Source organism: Hyla sarda, chromosome 6 (genome assembly GCF_029499605.1).
Source record: "Hyla sarda isolate aHylSar1 chromosome 6, aHylSar1.hap1, whole genome shotgun sequence".
NCBI lineage: Eukaryota > Metazoa > Chordata > Amphibia > Anura > Hylidae > Hyla > Hyla sarda.
The window spans coordinates 131,929,556-131,944,311 of NC_079194.1; the positions used below are offsets into that span (position 1 = coordinate 131,929,556).

The window sequence follows — 14,756 nt, forward strand, 5'->3', positions numbered from 1 at the left end:
AAGTGCCAGAGTATAACTATTTACAAATGTAAACTTACAAATGTTATTCAGAGTATTTGTTTGTGGTAGCTCAGGTTGCGTGCTGCATAACCGTGGTAAGTGCCTGTCGGCTGACTGTGTGCCAGTCTATGATTATAAATAAATCAGAATGGAGTAGGAGGGATGAAGGATTAGATCTCGGACAAATTACTTTGAGAAAGGTCAGCTGGAATTCCTTTTATCAAGGTGCAGATCTGTAGATTGCATTGGTGAGTGATGCATTACAGCTGGGTATCAGCAGAAATAATAAAAATGGTCCAGTCTCTAGACATCAAATCCTGAGCTATAGGATATATTCAGGAAGATACAGATTGTCAGCTCTGGGGTCTGATGTGCCAAGTCAGAATTAAAGTGTTCCTGTCATTAAAAAAAACTTCTGACATGTCACAAACATTTTTATCGGTCAGGATCTCAAAGCTGGTAGAAGGAGGATCGCACAGTCATCTCTGTCCAGCTTCCAGATTTTAAGAGGTTTGCTGAATTGTAGCTTGTGTATTTCAGTTGCTGGTGCCCAAAGTATCTCTATTTGTCTGCCATTTTAAGCATTCACTGCAGTCTACAGTGTGCATAGGGTTAATGGGGGAGATTTACCAAAACCTGTCCAGAGGAAAAGTTGCTGAGTTGCCCATAGCAACCAATCAGATCGCTTCTTTCACATTTAAGGCCTGTGAAAAATTAAAGAAGCAATCTGATTTGGGCTGCTATGGGCAAGTCAGAATTTTTTCCCCTCGACAGGTTTTGATAAATCTCCTCCAATGTTTCTACAAGTATTGCATCATTCTGTCCAGCTGAACAAGGATTTAGTCACACATAGGACTCCTGACCAATGAATGCAGGAGCCAGTCCCAAGCCTGGATTCTCTCCTGAGAAAAACAGGTGGACCTAATCTTGTCTAGTTATTTCTAGACCAACTATTGCCAGGTACACATGGCTAGCTCCTTAACCCTGTTATCCTGAGAAGACCAACGTTTAGTGAGCTTTGACTTTGGTCTTTTCAGGCATAATATTAATGTAGGCATACCTCCTACATATAGACCACATTGTCACTAGTCCTGTCTGGAACAAAGTTATTTTCTGAGCCTGATGTGAGGAATTGTACAATTACAGTTTCTGCTGTGAGGACAGTTTAGCAAGGATAAAGTTGAACAAGGGCCTTGCTGCATTTTACTGTATCACCTTTTGACCTCTGATTTAAAAGTGCCAATCTGTCTGCAAGATCAGGGAGAACTTCCCCTGGATATGTTTCTCTGAGTGTCAGGTGTAAGATAGCCACTTAAAGTGTGAGTACACTGGAGTTCATAGCTTGCATCTCCCCACAGTCACCTCATGTGAGATACTTACTCAATGGTTTCTGCAATAAAGGAATTGCATTGAGCTTGTGTAATAGAGAACGGTAAAATCTACACATATCTGAAGACATATTCATGTACATGTGCCAAAACACTAAAGATGTATTGCTGCAAAAGTACCTGCAAAAGCAACATTCAGTAAAAGGGGCAGAGATTAAACTCTTCCCCCGAATCCTAAAATGTACCACTTTGATCTGTATTATTTAAGCTACATTCAAGTATACAGTATGTATTTCGTTGCATCAGGAGTTACGCAAAGTTTTAAGTTGTCTTTCGGAACCCTGGCTTCAGAGGTCTCATTGCAAAAGGATATTGTGGGGTTCACAGGGAAACGCAGGGTTTACACCTCTATGTTACATGACATATATTAGGGACTATTACCCTCATCATTCTAACCCTCTACGTTTCCCTAACCTCCACAAAAATGATGTCAGAAATTTATCAAAAGTTTTCCAAGTACTCTTTGTTTTAGAAGGGAACAATTTGGCCCTGATTTACTATTCTATTACTATTACTGTTGGGTTGTGTGCCAGATTCTGGTGCATTGCGCCAGAATGTGTGCCAGAATATGCACAGAAATGAAAAAACCCGCCCAACTCTCCATTTTACTGAGAAAACCTGTAAAGGGGGCGTGGCCCCCAACATTGAAAAAAAACAACAACAACATATTTACTAAGGTTTCCACTGAAAAAGTTGTGGATTTTAGCTGATGAAAGACCGACAGTTCAGAGCATGTGTATAAAAAAAAAAAAGCAAAATGTAGGGAAAAGTGCAGCATGTAGGGAAAAATTTGTAAATACAATGGAAAAAAAATTGTAGGGAATTAAAACCCACAAAGAAAACTACACAACACTCTTAGTAAATCAGGGCCGATATGTAGGTTACCTGTTACTGGCTATAGATAGTACCAATCACCCTATATAGTATACAAGCAAAACTGAAGGCTCTTTGAAACTTAAAATGAATATCAGGTTTTGGGATAAAAATCTAATGCTACTTCTGGATGATGTCTGCTGCAGTGACTCCAGCTTAGCTGGTTTACTGTAATCTAAAATCTCCCTATTTCGTTACATTCTTTATTGGAGTCTTAGGTAGTCTGAAATCCACCTCCTGCCTTATCAGATGCTCAGACAGCTGCTTAGTCCTCCTGCCATACTTTACACTGAAGATCTGCTTGTTCAGATTGGCTGCTGTGTTTAGGCACAAATTGAGTTTAAAGTCAGTAGTGATTTCCACTACTAAGTGTCATACAAATGTAAATACACATAAAATAATCGACAGGGTACCTTTAAAACACATAGGTGTGACATCAAGGACAGTTGGATTTACCAATGACAAGCATAGGTGTCAGAACATGGACAGCCAAGAAATATGAGCCAGCTCCTAGAACCTGCCCTCAGCACCCTCACACTGAGGAAACACACCAGCGAGAGCGCAGTGCGAGAGGTGCAGATCTCTAATTGGCCCCTGCAGTGGGGCCTGAAATCCCTGTGAAGGACTGAGGGTTTTAACACCACGAAACACGAATGAATATGTTACCTGCAAGACACACGAACCAGCGAAGCGCCAGTAGTTTCCATAGCAACTTCATCCTCACTTTGTGGGGTCGGACGTCTCTCTCGGATCTGCGGCAACTTTATGCTTTTATCTGTGGGAGAGAAGTGGAAAGTTTAGATTTCTGCCATTCACAATACAAAGGACAAGGCTGTGTCTTATCTTATTGATCCATCCCCAGTGAGTCTGATCCTCAATAAAGTAATCATCGACCACACCATGGCTGTGACCCGGATCTGTTGCCGTACCTACTGTGTCAATCCAGTGAGGAGCACACACGTGTGCACAGCCCCTTCTGGAAATATTACAACCCCCCCATACATATTGATGTTAGGTTAAGAGATCCTCAGATCAATGGAAATGTAATACTCCATCATTTGTTGAGTTCTCTGCTGGGAACAAGCCGAGCGATCTGAATCTATACATGGACACGCCGCAGCACTGGGCCTAATGCCACTGCACAACGACCTGACAAGGATCTTCTGTATGCACCAGCTATTTATTACATAACAGCGCCTACCTACAGCAAAGGCAGTCATTTTGTGGGCTGAGACAATAGGCTTAATTAAAGAACCTTCCCAAATACACGGAGGAATGAGGCAAATGCCAGAATGATGGTCAAACAAAAAGGCAAAGGTAGCAGTACGGCTTGAGGCACGAGTGAGAGTGAGGCATGAGATATATGTTAGAGTGAGACAGGAGATATATGTTAGAGTGAGACATGAGATATATGTTAGAGTGAGACAGGAGATATATGGTAGAGTGAGGCATGAGACATATGTCAGAGTGAGACAGGAGATATATGTAAGAGTGAGACATGAGATATATGTAAGAGTGAGACATGAGATATATGTAAGACTAAGAGTGAGACATGAGATATATGTAAGAGTGAGGCATTAGATATATGGATATATGAAAGAGTAAAGTAAAAGACAGGGATTAGTACAGTGGGGCAAAAAAGTATTTTGTCAGCCACCAATTGTGCAAGTTCTCCCACTTAAAAAGATGAGAGAGGCCTGTAATTTCCATCATAGGTAGAGATGAGTGAATTTCTGACCTACAGAGAGCCTCAATAGGGGTATAGAACAGTGTGTGCTTGGTTAGTGAAATAATACTGTTATTCAGTATGACATGCAGATTAGAGGCGCTGCTATTAGAATCACTGCCGCAGAGTGGCACCATGACAGAGCCTAAAGGTGGCATCAGTATGAGGAGACCATATAGTGGCTGAATGACCCAGCCTGGAGGTGGTGGCAGCCTGAAGAGACCATAGGGTCTCACAATTGAAAAGATTAAAAATATTTTTTTACATTCAAATTGAAGATTTCAAATAAATGAACCTAAAAAGTTTTATTTAATGTGCCAGCAGCAGGAGTAGACCACATGGCGGTACAGTGACACAGCCTGGAGGTGGCAGAAGCATGAGGAGACCATATAGTGGCTGAATGACACAGCCTGGAGTTGGCGGCAGCATGAGGAGACCATATAGTGGCTGAATGGCACAGCTTGGAGGTGGCGGAAGCATGAAGAGAACATTTAGTTGCAGAATGAGATAGCCTGGAGGTTGCAGGAGCATGAGGAGAACATATAATGGCAGTATGAGGAAGCCTGGAGGTGGCATCTGCAGCATCAGGAGTCCTAAAAGTAACCAGTTGACATGACATAGTGGGGTGGTGGGGGGTAATACCAGTACCTGGTGATGAAGGAGGGTGACAAAAAGATCTCTTTTGTAAAAGTGTTAGTGTGCACAAGTAAGTATTGAGGCTATGCATTACGTAAAACTTAACTGTTAATAATATTCTTAGGCTAAAATATGTGTACCCAAATTTTTTTTGAAATCAAACAAAAGGAAAGGTGTGCAAAAAACACCATGTGCCACCTACACCACCAAGCATTGATGTGATACAAAGACCTCTAAAAGGTGGAAGGGAACAACATATGGATCATTGAAACCGGTGTTGGTAAAAACTTCCCCTGTAAGGCCCTACTTTCACATTATTAATTCCCTTCTTTGCAAGTGTTACTCGCCCTAAAAAGGGTGGCCCCACATAGGAACCTTTCCCTATTTCCACCTGCAAACACTGCCATTTCCCAGGGTTTTTAGGTGGACACTTTTCTCAAAAAGGTGGAAGGGAACAACACATTGTCAATTGTAGCAGGTGGGGGTAAAAACTTCCACTGTAAGGCCCTACTCTTGCCCTATCAATTCCCTTCTTGGCAAGTGTTACTCGCCCTAAAAAGGGTGGCCCCACACATGAAACTCTCCCTATTTCCACCAAAAAACTCTGTGACATGGCAGTGTTTGTAGGTGGAAATAGGGAGAGTAACATGTGTCAAGAACGGAATTAATAATGCAAGAGTAGGACCTTACAGGGGAAGTCTTTACCCCCACTGGTTAAAATGGACCATATGTTGTTCCCTTCCACCTTTTAGAGGTCTTTGCATCATACCAATACTTGGTGATGTAGATGGCACATGGTGTTTTTTGCACACCTTTCCTTTTGTTTGATTTAAAAAAAAAATTTGGGTACATATATTTTATCGTAAGAAAAGTAACGTTTTAGCTAATACATATGCTCAATATTTACTTGTGGTCTGATGCCGAGGAATGTCTGTAACTGGGAAGTAAATATGTTTAGCACTATATGTTTAGCACTATTTGTTTAGCACTATTTGTGAAGTGTTGGTGTTGCACCATGGTCAATCTACTCTGATGCATCAGACATTGGTGGGTAGAAACCCTGGCTGATCCATGCCTGATTCATCTTCACAAAGGGTTAAGAGTTCTCCTTGGGGTTACTATGGCCCCCGCCGAACTTAACCCCCGCTCTCATGGCACACTACTGGCTGGGCAGGACAGCTTTTCCAGGGCAAACTCTGCTAGCTATGGCCACAAATCAAATTTTGCTGCCTAGAAGTCTGCGGATCTTCAAGGTGTGTTGGCATGGGCATGTTAAGGTATGCCACCACCTGCTGGTTCAGGTCCTGCTCCAGGTCTACCTGCTGCGGATGAATTGCTTCACTGTGGGTGAAGAAAGCTACTCATCAGCGACTGTAGACTCAGGCTGCTGCTGATGTAGCTCGTACTGCTCCTGCCACTCCACCCCTCCACAGCAGCCATGGCAATGAAATGGGAGCGCAGAGAGCCCCCTGAGTCAGACCTGCGAGAGGATGGACGATGGCGCAGATAGGCATCTGACAACTGACTACGTAGGATGTCTCTGTCCTCCCTCCCAGTGGGTGTAAAAAAAGGCCCCCATTTCATGCTGGTAGCGAGGGTCCAATAAGGTGGAGAGCCATAAGTCATCCTTCTGCCGAATGGTGACAATTCGGCAATCACTACGCAAGCAAGAGTGCATGCATCATGCCATTTGTGTAAGTGACTCGGATGGACTCCCTGCCTCCATCTCCATTGCATACTGCCGCAATGTGTCTGAGTCCTCTGTCTCGCCTTCCTCATAGCCCTCTAGCTCCTCTAGCTGCTCCTGCTCTTCCTCTACTGTTAGATGACTACAAAAACTGCCCATCTCACGAAACCTAAACTGTGCTCAACTGTGGCCCTCCCCCTCCTCTTCCTGTCTTGTCTGTGCAGTGGAGCCTGAGGACAGGGTAGAGGATGAGGAGGCAGAGTCGCACACTGTCACAGGACCAACGGCCTGAGAGCATGGAGGCAGAAGTGGTGTGACCAGTCCAAGTTGCTGTTGTGGCTGTGCAGGAACCACATTTACCCAGTGGGCCGTAAAAGACATGTATTGTCCGTGACCGTACTTACAGCTCCACACATCGGCACTGCCGTGCACTTACACACTGACAGGCTCAAGGACTGGCCCACCTTCTGTTAAACAAAATTGTGCAGGGCTGTTACTGCCTTATTCGCAAATAAATGATGGCTTGGGACTCTCCACCTTGGCTAGGCACAAGCCATCAGTTCTCTGAAAGGTGCAGAGTCAACAACTTGAAAACGGAGGGACTGAAGCACCAGCAACTTGGACAGGAGCACATTCAGCTTCTGTGTCGTTGGATGAGTGGGCGCATACTGTTGTCTCTTGGACATGGCTTCACCGATGGATTGCTGGCGGAATGCCTGACTCGAAGTAGGAGGAGCATCTGGAGCGACAGAAGATGGGTATGATACACATCTCCCTTCGGCTGAGGTGGTGGAGCCTTGGCTGGCTGAAACAGGGAGCAGTGTGCCACTGGGTGATGCAGTAGGCTGGACTACCACATTGTAGAAATGGTTCTCCCAGGCCGCTTTATGGTGATGCTGCATATGTTTACTCAGGCCGTGGTGCCAACATTGGGACCCTGGCCACGTTTCACCTTCTACCGTCACATCTTGCATTTGGCCAGGTTATCATCCTCTGGATGCTTGATGAAAAACTGCCACACCACCGAGTAGTTGTCGAAGGACACCAGAAACAAAATTGTAGACCTACACCAGGCTGGGAAGACTGAAACTGCATTAGGCAAGCAGCTTGGTGTGAAGAAATGAACTGTGGGAGCAATTATTAGAAAATGGAAGACATACGAGACCACTGATAATCTCCCTTGATCAGGGGCTCCACGCAAGATCTCACCCAGTGGTCTCAAAATGATCACAAGAATGTTGAGCAAAAATCCCAGAACCACACAGGGGGACCTAGTGAATGACCTGCAGAGAGCTGGGACTAAAGTAACAAAGGCTACCATCAGTAACACACTATGCCGCCAGGGACTCAAATCATGCAGTGCCAAATGTATCCCCCTGCTTAAGCCTGTAAATGTTTGGGCCCGTCTGAAGTTTTCTAGTGAGCATTTGGATGATCTAGAGTATTGAGAGAATGTCATATGACCAGATGAAACCAAAGTAGAACTTTTTGGTAAACACTCAACTCGTCGTGTTTGGAAGAGAAAGAATGCTGAGTTGCATCCAAAGAACACCATACCTACTGTGAAGTATGGTGGTGGAAACATCATGCTTTGGGGCTGTTTTTCTGCTAAGGGACCAGGATGACTGATCTGTGTAAATGAAAGAATGAATGGGGCAATGTATCGTGAGATTTTGAGTATAAACTTCCTTCCATTAGCAAGGGCATTGAAGATGTTACGTGGCTAGGTCTTTCAGCCCCAAACACACCGTCCGGGCAACGAAGGAGTGGCTTTGTAAGAAGCATTTGAAGGTCCTGGAGTGGCCTAGCCAGTCTCCAGATCTCAACCCCATAGAAAACCTTTGGAGGGAGTTGAAAGTCCGTGTTGCCCAGTGACAGCTCCAAAGGAGATCTGCATGGAGGAATGGGCCAGAATACCAGCAACCGTGTGTGAAAACCTTGTGAAGACTTTTGACGTTTGGCCTCTGTCATTGCCAACAAAGGGTATATAAAAAAGTATTGAGATGAATTTTTGTTATTGACCAAATACCTATTTTCGACCATAAATTGCAAATAAATTCTTTAAAAATCAGACAATGTGATTTTATGGATTTTTTTTCTCATTATGTCTCTCATAGTTGAGGTATACCTATGATAGGAATTACAGGTCTCGCTCATCTTTTTAAGTGGGAGAGCTTGCACAATTGGTGGCTGAATAAATACTTTTTTGCCCCACTGTATAAGGCAGCTACAATTAAAAAGGAGGCATAAGACATGAGGTCAAGTAAAGTGTGATATAGTTTGTGGAGCTAGAATCTATGCATTTTATATGTATTTTTATGTAGTTTTGCAAGCTAAAACTGCAGTTCTAACATACAGTAGTTTCTGTCATGCAACTTTATCTCAATTGTGATTTGGTTACTAAAGAATATGCAAGGAGCAGAGAAGTCGCAAGCAAGGTGCAGTCACGTGTGACTTGCATTTAGGACAATTGTGGCAAAATTGGATGCAACTTGCAACTTGTAACAAAAAAAGTCCGCATTTTTTTTTTTGGGTGACTGCCATGTTGTAGTCGCGCTATGCAAAGCAAAACCATTCACTAACATTACACTTGCAGTTCGACATTACACTTTGCGTCATACAGTCAATCGCTGTATAGCCCTGGCCTATTTTTCTGGATCAGTGTCCAATCTCCAATAAGCTAGTACCCAAAACTTGTAAAATTGCTAGGGATCTAGACCCTTGTTCATTAAATGAAACCCCTGATTATTGTACAATCTAATTTAATATTAACAATAGAATACAGTTTAGTATTTCTGATCTTGAAATCATGGATGGCTGATGTTCTTCAAGTAATAGTAAACGAGTGATGATAATGAACAATGAAGATCAACAATGAAGATCACCTGTCTACTAGGCTTCAGGGACCCTGGGCCAAATACATGAAGAACCAATACAGAAAATACATACATACAGAAAAAACCCCTCCTGTAGGCTTGCATTGAGGGGCGGAGCGTTACATCACACGGGGGCAGGGGCGTGACGTCACACGCCGCCCGCCCTGTAGTCGTCGGTAATCAGTCCCGGAGCGAACACGCTCCAGGGACTGATTACATACGGGGTGCTGCGTGCAAGATCACGGGGGTCCCCAGCACCGGGACTCCCTCGATCAGGCATCTTATCCCCTATCCTTTGGATAGGGGATAAGATGTCTAAGCACCGGAGAACCCCTTTAAGCAAATGCAACGGGAACTCCTGATGCACCTATCTAATTTTCGCAATTAAAGTGCATTATCAACTTCCCTGTCTGCTAATATTGTAGCAAGCAGAGATCTTATAAAGTTATAACAAATTTCCAGAACTTTTTATCTGCTAATAAAGCTTTATTAACCAGGAATGTTGCTTACGTGTGAGGCACTCTAAGCCTAGCATGTTAAAAACATTATCTAGAAAGGCTCTAGAAACACCTCTGCTATAAACAGATGACTGGACCAGTCTTTTCCCTGACACTCCATTAACTACACGAGTATACGAGGCCATCGGTGACACCCACTAGGGACCTTTCAGGGTAAATCCATCCTGTGTGCAGCCACAAATGGGAGAGATGTAAATGAGAACTCTGTGTAACATAAGTCGCTCATTCACCTGCCTGTAATGTTTCTTTATTTACACAACGGGTTGACTTGTAACAGTTTTCTGTTTTTTCCTTGTTTCTAATGGTTGCCTGAAAAAAAAAACCACAGACGCTGTCTGGCAGCTTGAACACCGCTTCTCCCGCACCCGCCGTGTCAGAGCAGTGATTGACAGCGCCAATTGATTAATGACTAACTGCAACGGAGCTGAGAATGTCAATCAAGCTGAGAGGGGACAAATGGCGTTCACAACGCTGGGCTGCAGCAGGGCAGGGGAGGGAGGGTGATATATTCCAAGCCTGGAATCAGATCTATGGAAAAGTAACAGGAGGTAAAATAACCACAATAAACTTTCAACATAACCCAGTCACTGGGCATGGCTATAATACACCTGTATTAAAATCTGTGCATTGAACACTATAACTCTCAACATAACCAGACTACTATACCATACTATAATGCAGTTCAATTATACTCTATACATAGAACACTGTACCTCCCAGTATAACCTGACAACTGGACATGACCAAAATACATACCCATCATACCCTACACATAGAACTCTACATCTTCCATCATAACCTGATCACTGGACATGGAGGGGGTGTGACGGCCGTTACGCCCCCTTCCCATAGACTTTCATTGAGGGGGCAGGCTGTGACGTCACGAGGGGGTGGGCGTGAACACGGAAGCCCGCACACAGCTTTCGGAACTCAATGTTCCAGACGCTGGGGAGCAGAGTAACCCTTTAATGTAAGGGTATTGACCAAGAGTTTATGGTCCTTAGAGGGCAAAATCAGATGCTATACTAGAGGGCCCATTTCAATATTTACTATGAGGCCCCCTTACTTCTATGTATGCCACTGCATAATTCCATTTAAATATACACTATATGGAGAACATGCAACCTCCCAACATGACAGAAAATAATACAATTCTAGTTTACTCTATACATAGAACACTATACCTCCCACCATACACCTGACCATTAGACATGACATAATACAATTATATTATGATTTATACATAGAACACTACAACTGCCAATATAAACCTGACCATTAGACATGACATCATATAATTCTATTATACTTTATACATAGAACACTATACCTTCCACCATAAACCTGAATACTGGACATGACATAATACAAATATACTATACTCTATTCATTGAACTCTACAACTTTCAATATAAACCTGACCACTGGACATGACATAATACAATTCTATTATACTCTATAAATAGAACACTATACCTCCCACCATAAGCCTGACCACTAGACATGACATAATACAATTTTATTATACTCTATAAATAGAACACTATACCTCCCACCATAAGCCTGACCACTAAACATGACATAATACAATTTTATTATACTCTACATATCAAACTCTACGCCTCCCACCATAAATCTGACCAGTGTACATGACATACTATACTATTGCATTATACTCCACACATAGAACACTATACCTTCAAACATACTCTGACAACTGGATATGATCATAATGAACTTCTATTACTCTCAATGCAGGGAACACTACAACCCCCAGCTTGATTCAACCACTAAATGTGGCCATGATACAGTTCTGTTACACTCTATACAGGAATCACTACAACCCTCAACATAATGCAGCCACTAGTCATGGCCATAATACACCTCCATTATACTGGGTACATTGAACACTACATCTCCTGACATACCCATAATACATTTCTGTTAATTTCTATGCATAAAACACTGCAACCCTAAACATGACCTGACCACTGGACTTCACCATAAATTAATTCTATTATACTCCATATATAGAACATTACACGCCTTTAGATAACTTGACCACTGCATATTATCCTAATACAGTTTTATTTTACATATAAAACTCTACAAACCCCATCATGACCTAAGCAGAAGATTACACCTCCCAAAATGAGCCTAATACTGGACCATCTCCTAGTCCCTCTGCCTGGTCCAGTTATATATATAGTGGCTGGTACATACTGTATGATAAGTTGAGAATGCTTATGCTTGGAGTTGTGGCTTCTTTATTTACATGGCGCTCATTGCTTCTATCTTTCCTTCCTAATTATTTCAGTTTGATATACAGATGCTGGTGGAAAATCCCTGGATCCCAGAAGTGACTCTGTTTCCAAAATTTATCACTGCACGCAGACTGCAAATAATGATGAGGTTACTGCTCTGCTCCTTGCCGGGCGCTTAGCTCTGCTACTTGATCACATAGACACGGGCTGTCATTTTAGGGACAGTCTTATAGGGAACAGAGTTGACAAGGAGGTAGCTGTGCCTAGACCATGGCATAAATATAAATTGATAAAGTTCTATATTGGAAAATAACTGGAGGAAAACATTGACTTTGCAAACTGTAAACAGCTCTTTATGTGATGTAGAATGTATAGCGCTGCCATAGTATTGGGAAGCAGTGTATGGAGTAGACGACTAAAGCCAAGGGAGACAGCTAAAGCATAAATCAGTTTCCTTGGTGCTTAAAGTGGACCTGTCAGCAGGAAAACAGAAGCATAAATAAGCCTAAAGCTAGATAGGGATCGTCATCATGATGGGAAACAATACTTTTTTTTAAATATTTCAATAGTCAATAGTCCTCTCCATTGTCCAGCCCATGCTTTCTTTATTAAAGGGGTACTCTGCCCCTAGACATCTTATAAGATGTCTGATCGCGGGGGTGCCCACCGCTGGGACCCCGGCGATTTCCCTGCAGCATTCTAAACGAACGCCGGTGGCTGCACCTGAGGCTCGTAATGTCATGGCCATGCCCCCTCGTGACATCCCGACCACTCCCCCTCAATGCAAGTCTATTGGAGGGGCCATCACTTTAGACAGCAGTTGGGGGGTATTTGACGCTTTGGACAGTTGGTGGGTGTATTCTATGCTGGACAGTTTAGGGGTGTATTATATTTTTAACAATTGAGAAGGTTATTTATGTTGGACAGTTGAGGAGTATGAAGGCAACTTGGGCAGTTTCTAGTTCCGGCTGTAGACAACAATTAGAGGTACAATTTGATGAGTCTACGGCATCTAGATTGAGAGGTAGGAAGTGTCCCCATTGTCCAGTTTCAGCAGGCAGTGCGACCATCCAGACTGTAGACATACTGCCTGTAAAATGAAGAAGTACGGTATATTATATGCTGGACTGTAAGGGGCTTATTATTTGTTGGTCAGTAGTAGAGAAGCCATATCAGTTGTCACCACGCTTTCCCAGACACTGATGTAATTCAGAGGAGAGTTTACAATTCCTGGGGTCATTTCAATGAGCATTATACACTATAAAAAGAACCTTGCCTTCCCTTATCCACCACTAATCCCTATATGCATATCTATGACAAATAGGAGAACTCATCCAACAATTAAGAGTTAAAATCTTGGGAATAATATTAACACTGAATAATCCCGAAGCCATAGACATCCATTTCAGGCAGCCCTATCCTTGCAGGAATGGTGTCTCGCACACGGTCGGGATACACTTAACATCTCCGCTTCATGTCCAGTACAACCATTTGTGGCAATTATATTCATTTTCTGTTTCTTGATCCATAATATATGACATTTACCTCAATGTAAAGAAATCAGAATTGAACAAGGCATGTGCTCTGTCTTGAGACGGGAGATGGTGCGAACCTAATAATACCAGGTTTATGCTCTACTAAGACTGTCAGGAGAGGATTGCTTCACTCAACCACTCCAGGGATAGAGAGGAGAGTTCTAGACAGCAAGCAGATTATTCCCAGCAATGAGAAGACACATTTTGCTGGTTATGTGTCCTTAAAGGGGTACTCCGGCCTCAAGAGGATAGGGGATAAGATGTCTGACCGCAGGGGTCCCACCACTGGGGACCCCCGCATTCTAGCATGCAGAACCCACCTGTAAGTACTGCCGGAAGCGCTGGAGGCTCTCGGTCTTATGCCTCCCGACCACCGGGACGGAGTATCGTGACGTCACGATTGCGCCCCAGTGTGACGTCACGCCCCGACCCCTCAATGCAAGTCTATGGGAGGGGGCGTGATGGCCGTCACGACCACCCTCACATAGACGTGCATTGAGGGGTCGGGATGTGATGTCACACGGGGGCGGAGTCGGGACATCACGATAAGATGTCTTGGGGCTGGAGTACCCCTTTAAAGGACATGTCTGCAGATCAAGCCCATTTCAGAGTTTACAGATATAATCTTCAGAGCTGAAGTCACTATTCTCCTAGTCCAGTATGGAGTCATTATGTACATGCATTACTTATCCTGTATTGATCCTGAGTTAGAGCCAGTACTATACTCCAGAGCTGCAATCACAATTCTTCTAGTGAACTCACTGGGGGAGATTTATCAAAACCTGTGCAGAGGAAGAGTGGTGCAGTTGCCCATAGCAACCAATCAGATTGCTTCTTTCATTTCCCACAGGCCTCTAAAGAGGCCTGTGGAAAATGAAAGAAGCAATCTGATTGGTTGCTATGGGCAACTGCACCACTCTTCCTCTGCACAGGTTTTGATAAATCTCCCCCACTGTGTACATACATTACATTGGATGCCTAACATGCCTGCAGAGTTACCTGGGTAGTTCAGGGGGCTGGGGAAGGACCTGGTGGAGAGTAGGAGGGATACTAAAATAGAGATCCAAAAAGTGTGGTTTTAAAGAAGGTAAAAAATAAAAGTACTATATAAAAAAAAATGTATATATGTTCCTGCCATCATGCCTCATCCTATGTATAATTTTTGATGCCAAACTGTGATTTTGTGTATGACAGTCTGCATTCTCTAAATGGGGGAAATTTATCAAAACCTGTGCAGAGGAAGAGTGGTGCAG

At 43.3% G+C, this 14,756-nt stretch overlaps 1 protein-coding gene across 3 annotated transcripts in view; it reads right to left on the reverse strand.

The window, feature by feature from the left end:
* LOC130276122 (contactin-4-like) overlaps positions 1-14,756 on the reverse strand; it is a 294,692-nt gene that overhangs the window by 119,071 nt on the left and 160,865 nt on the right. For 2 of the 3 annotated variants that reach the window (XM_056525041.1, XM_056525040.1), the window contains exon 2: positions 2,928-3,036. In XM_056525041.1, the coding sequence (XP_056381016.1) occupies positions 2,928-2,979 (52 nt within the window). In that variant the 5' untranslated portion in view covers positions 2,980-3,036. Of the gene's footprint in view, positions 1-2,927; positions 3,037-14,502; positions 14,705-14,756 lie in introns of those variants that run through there. The other variant, XM_056525042.1, reaches the window with a different exon arrangement.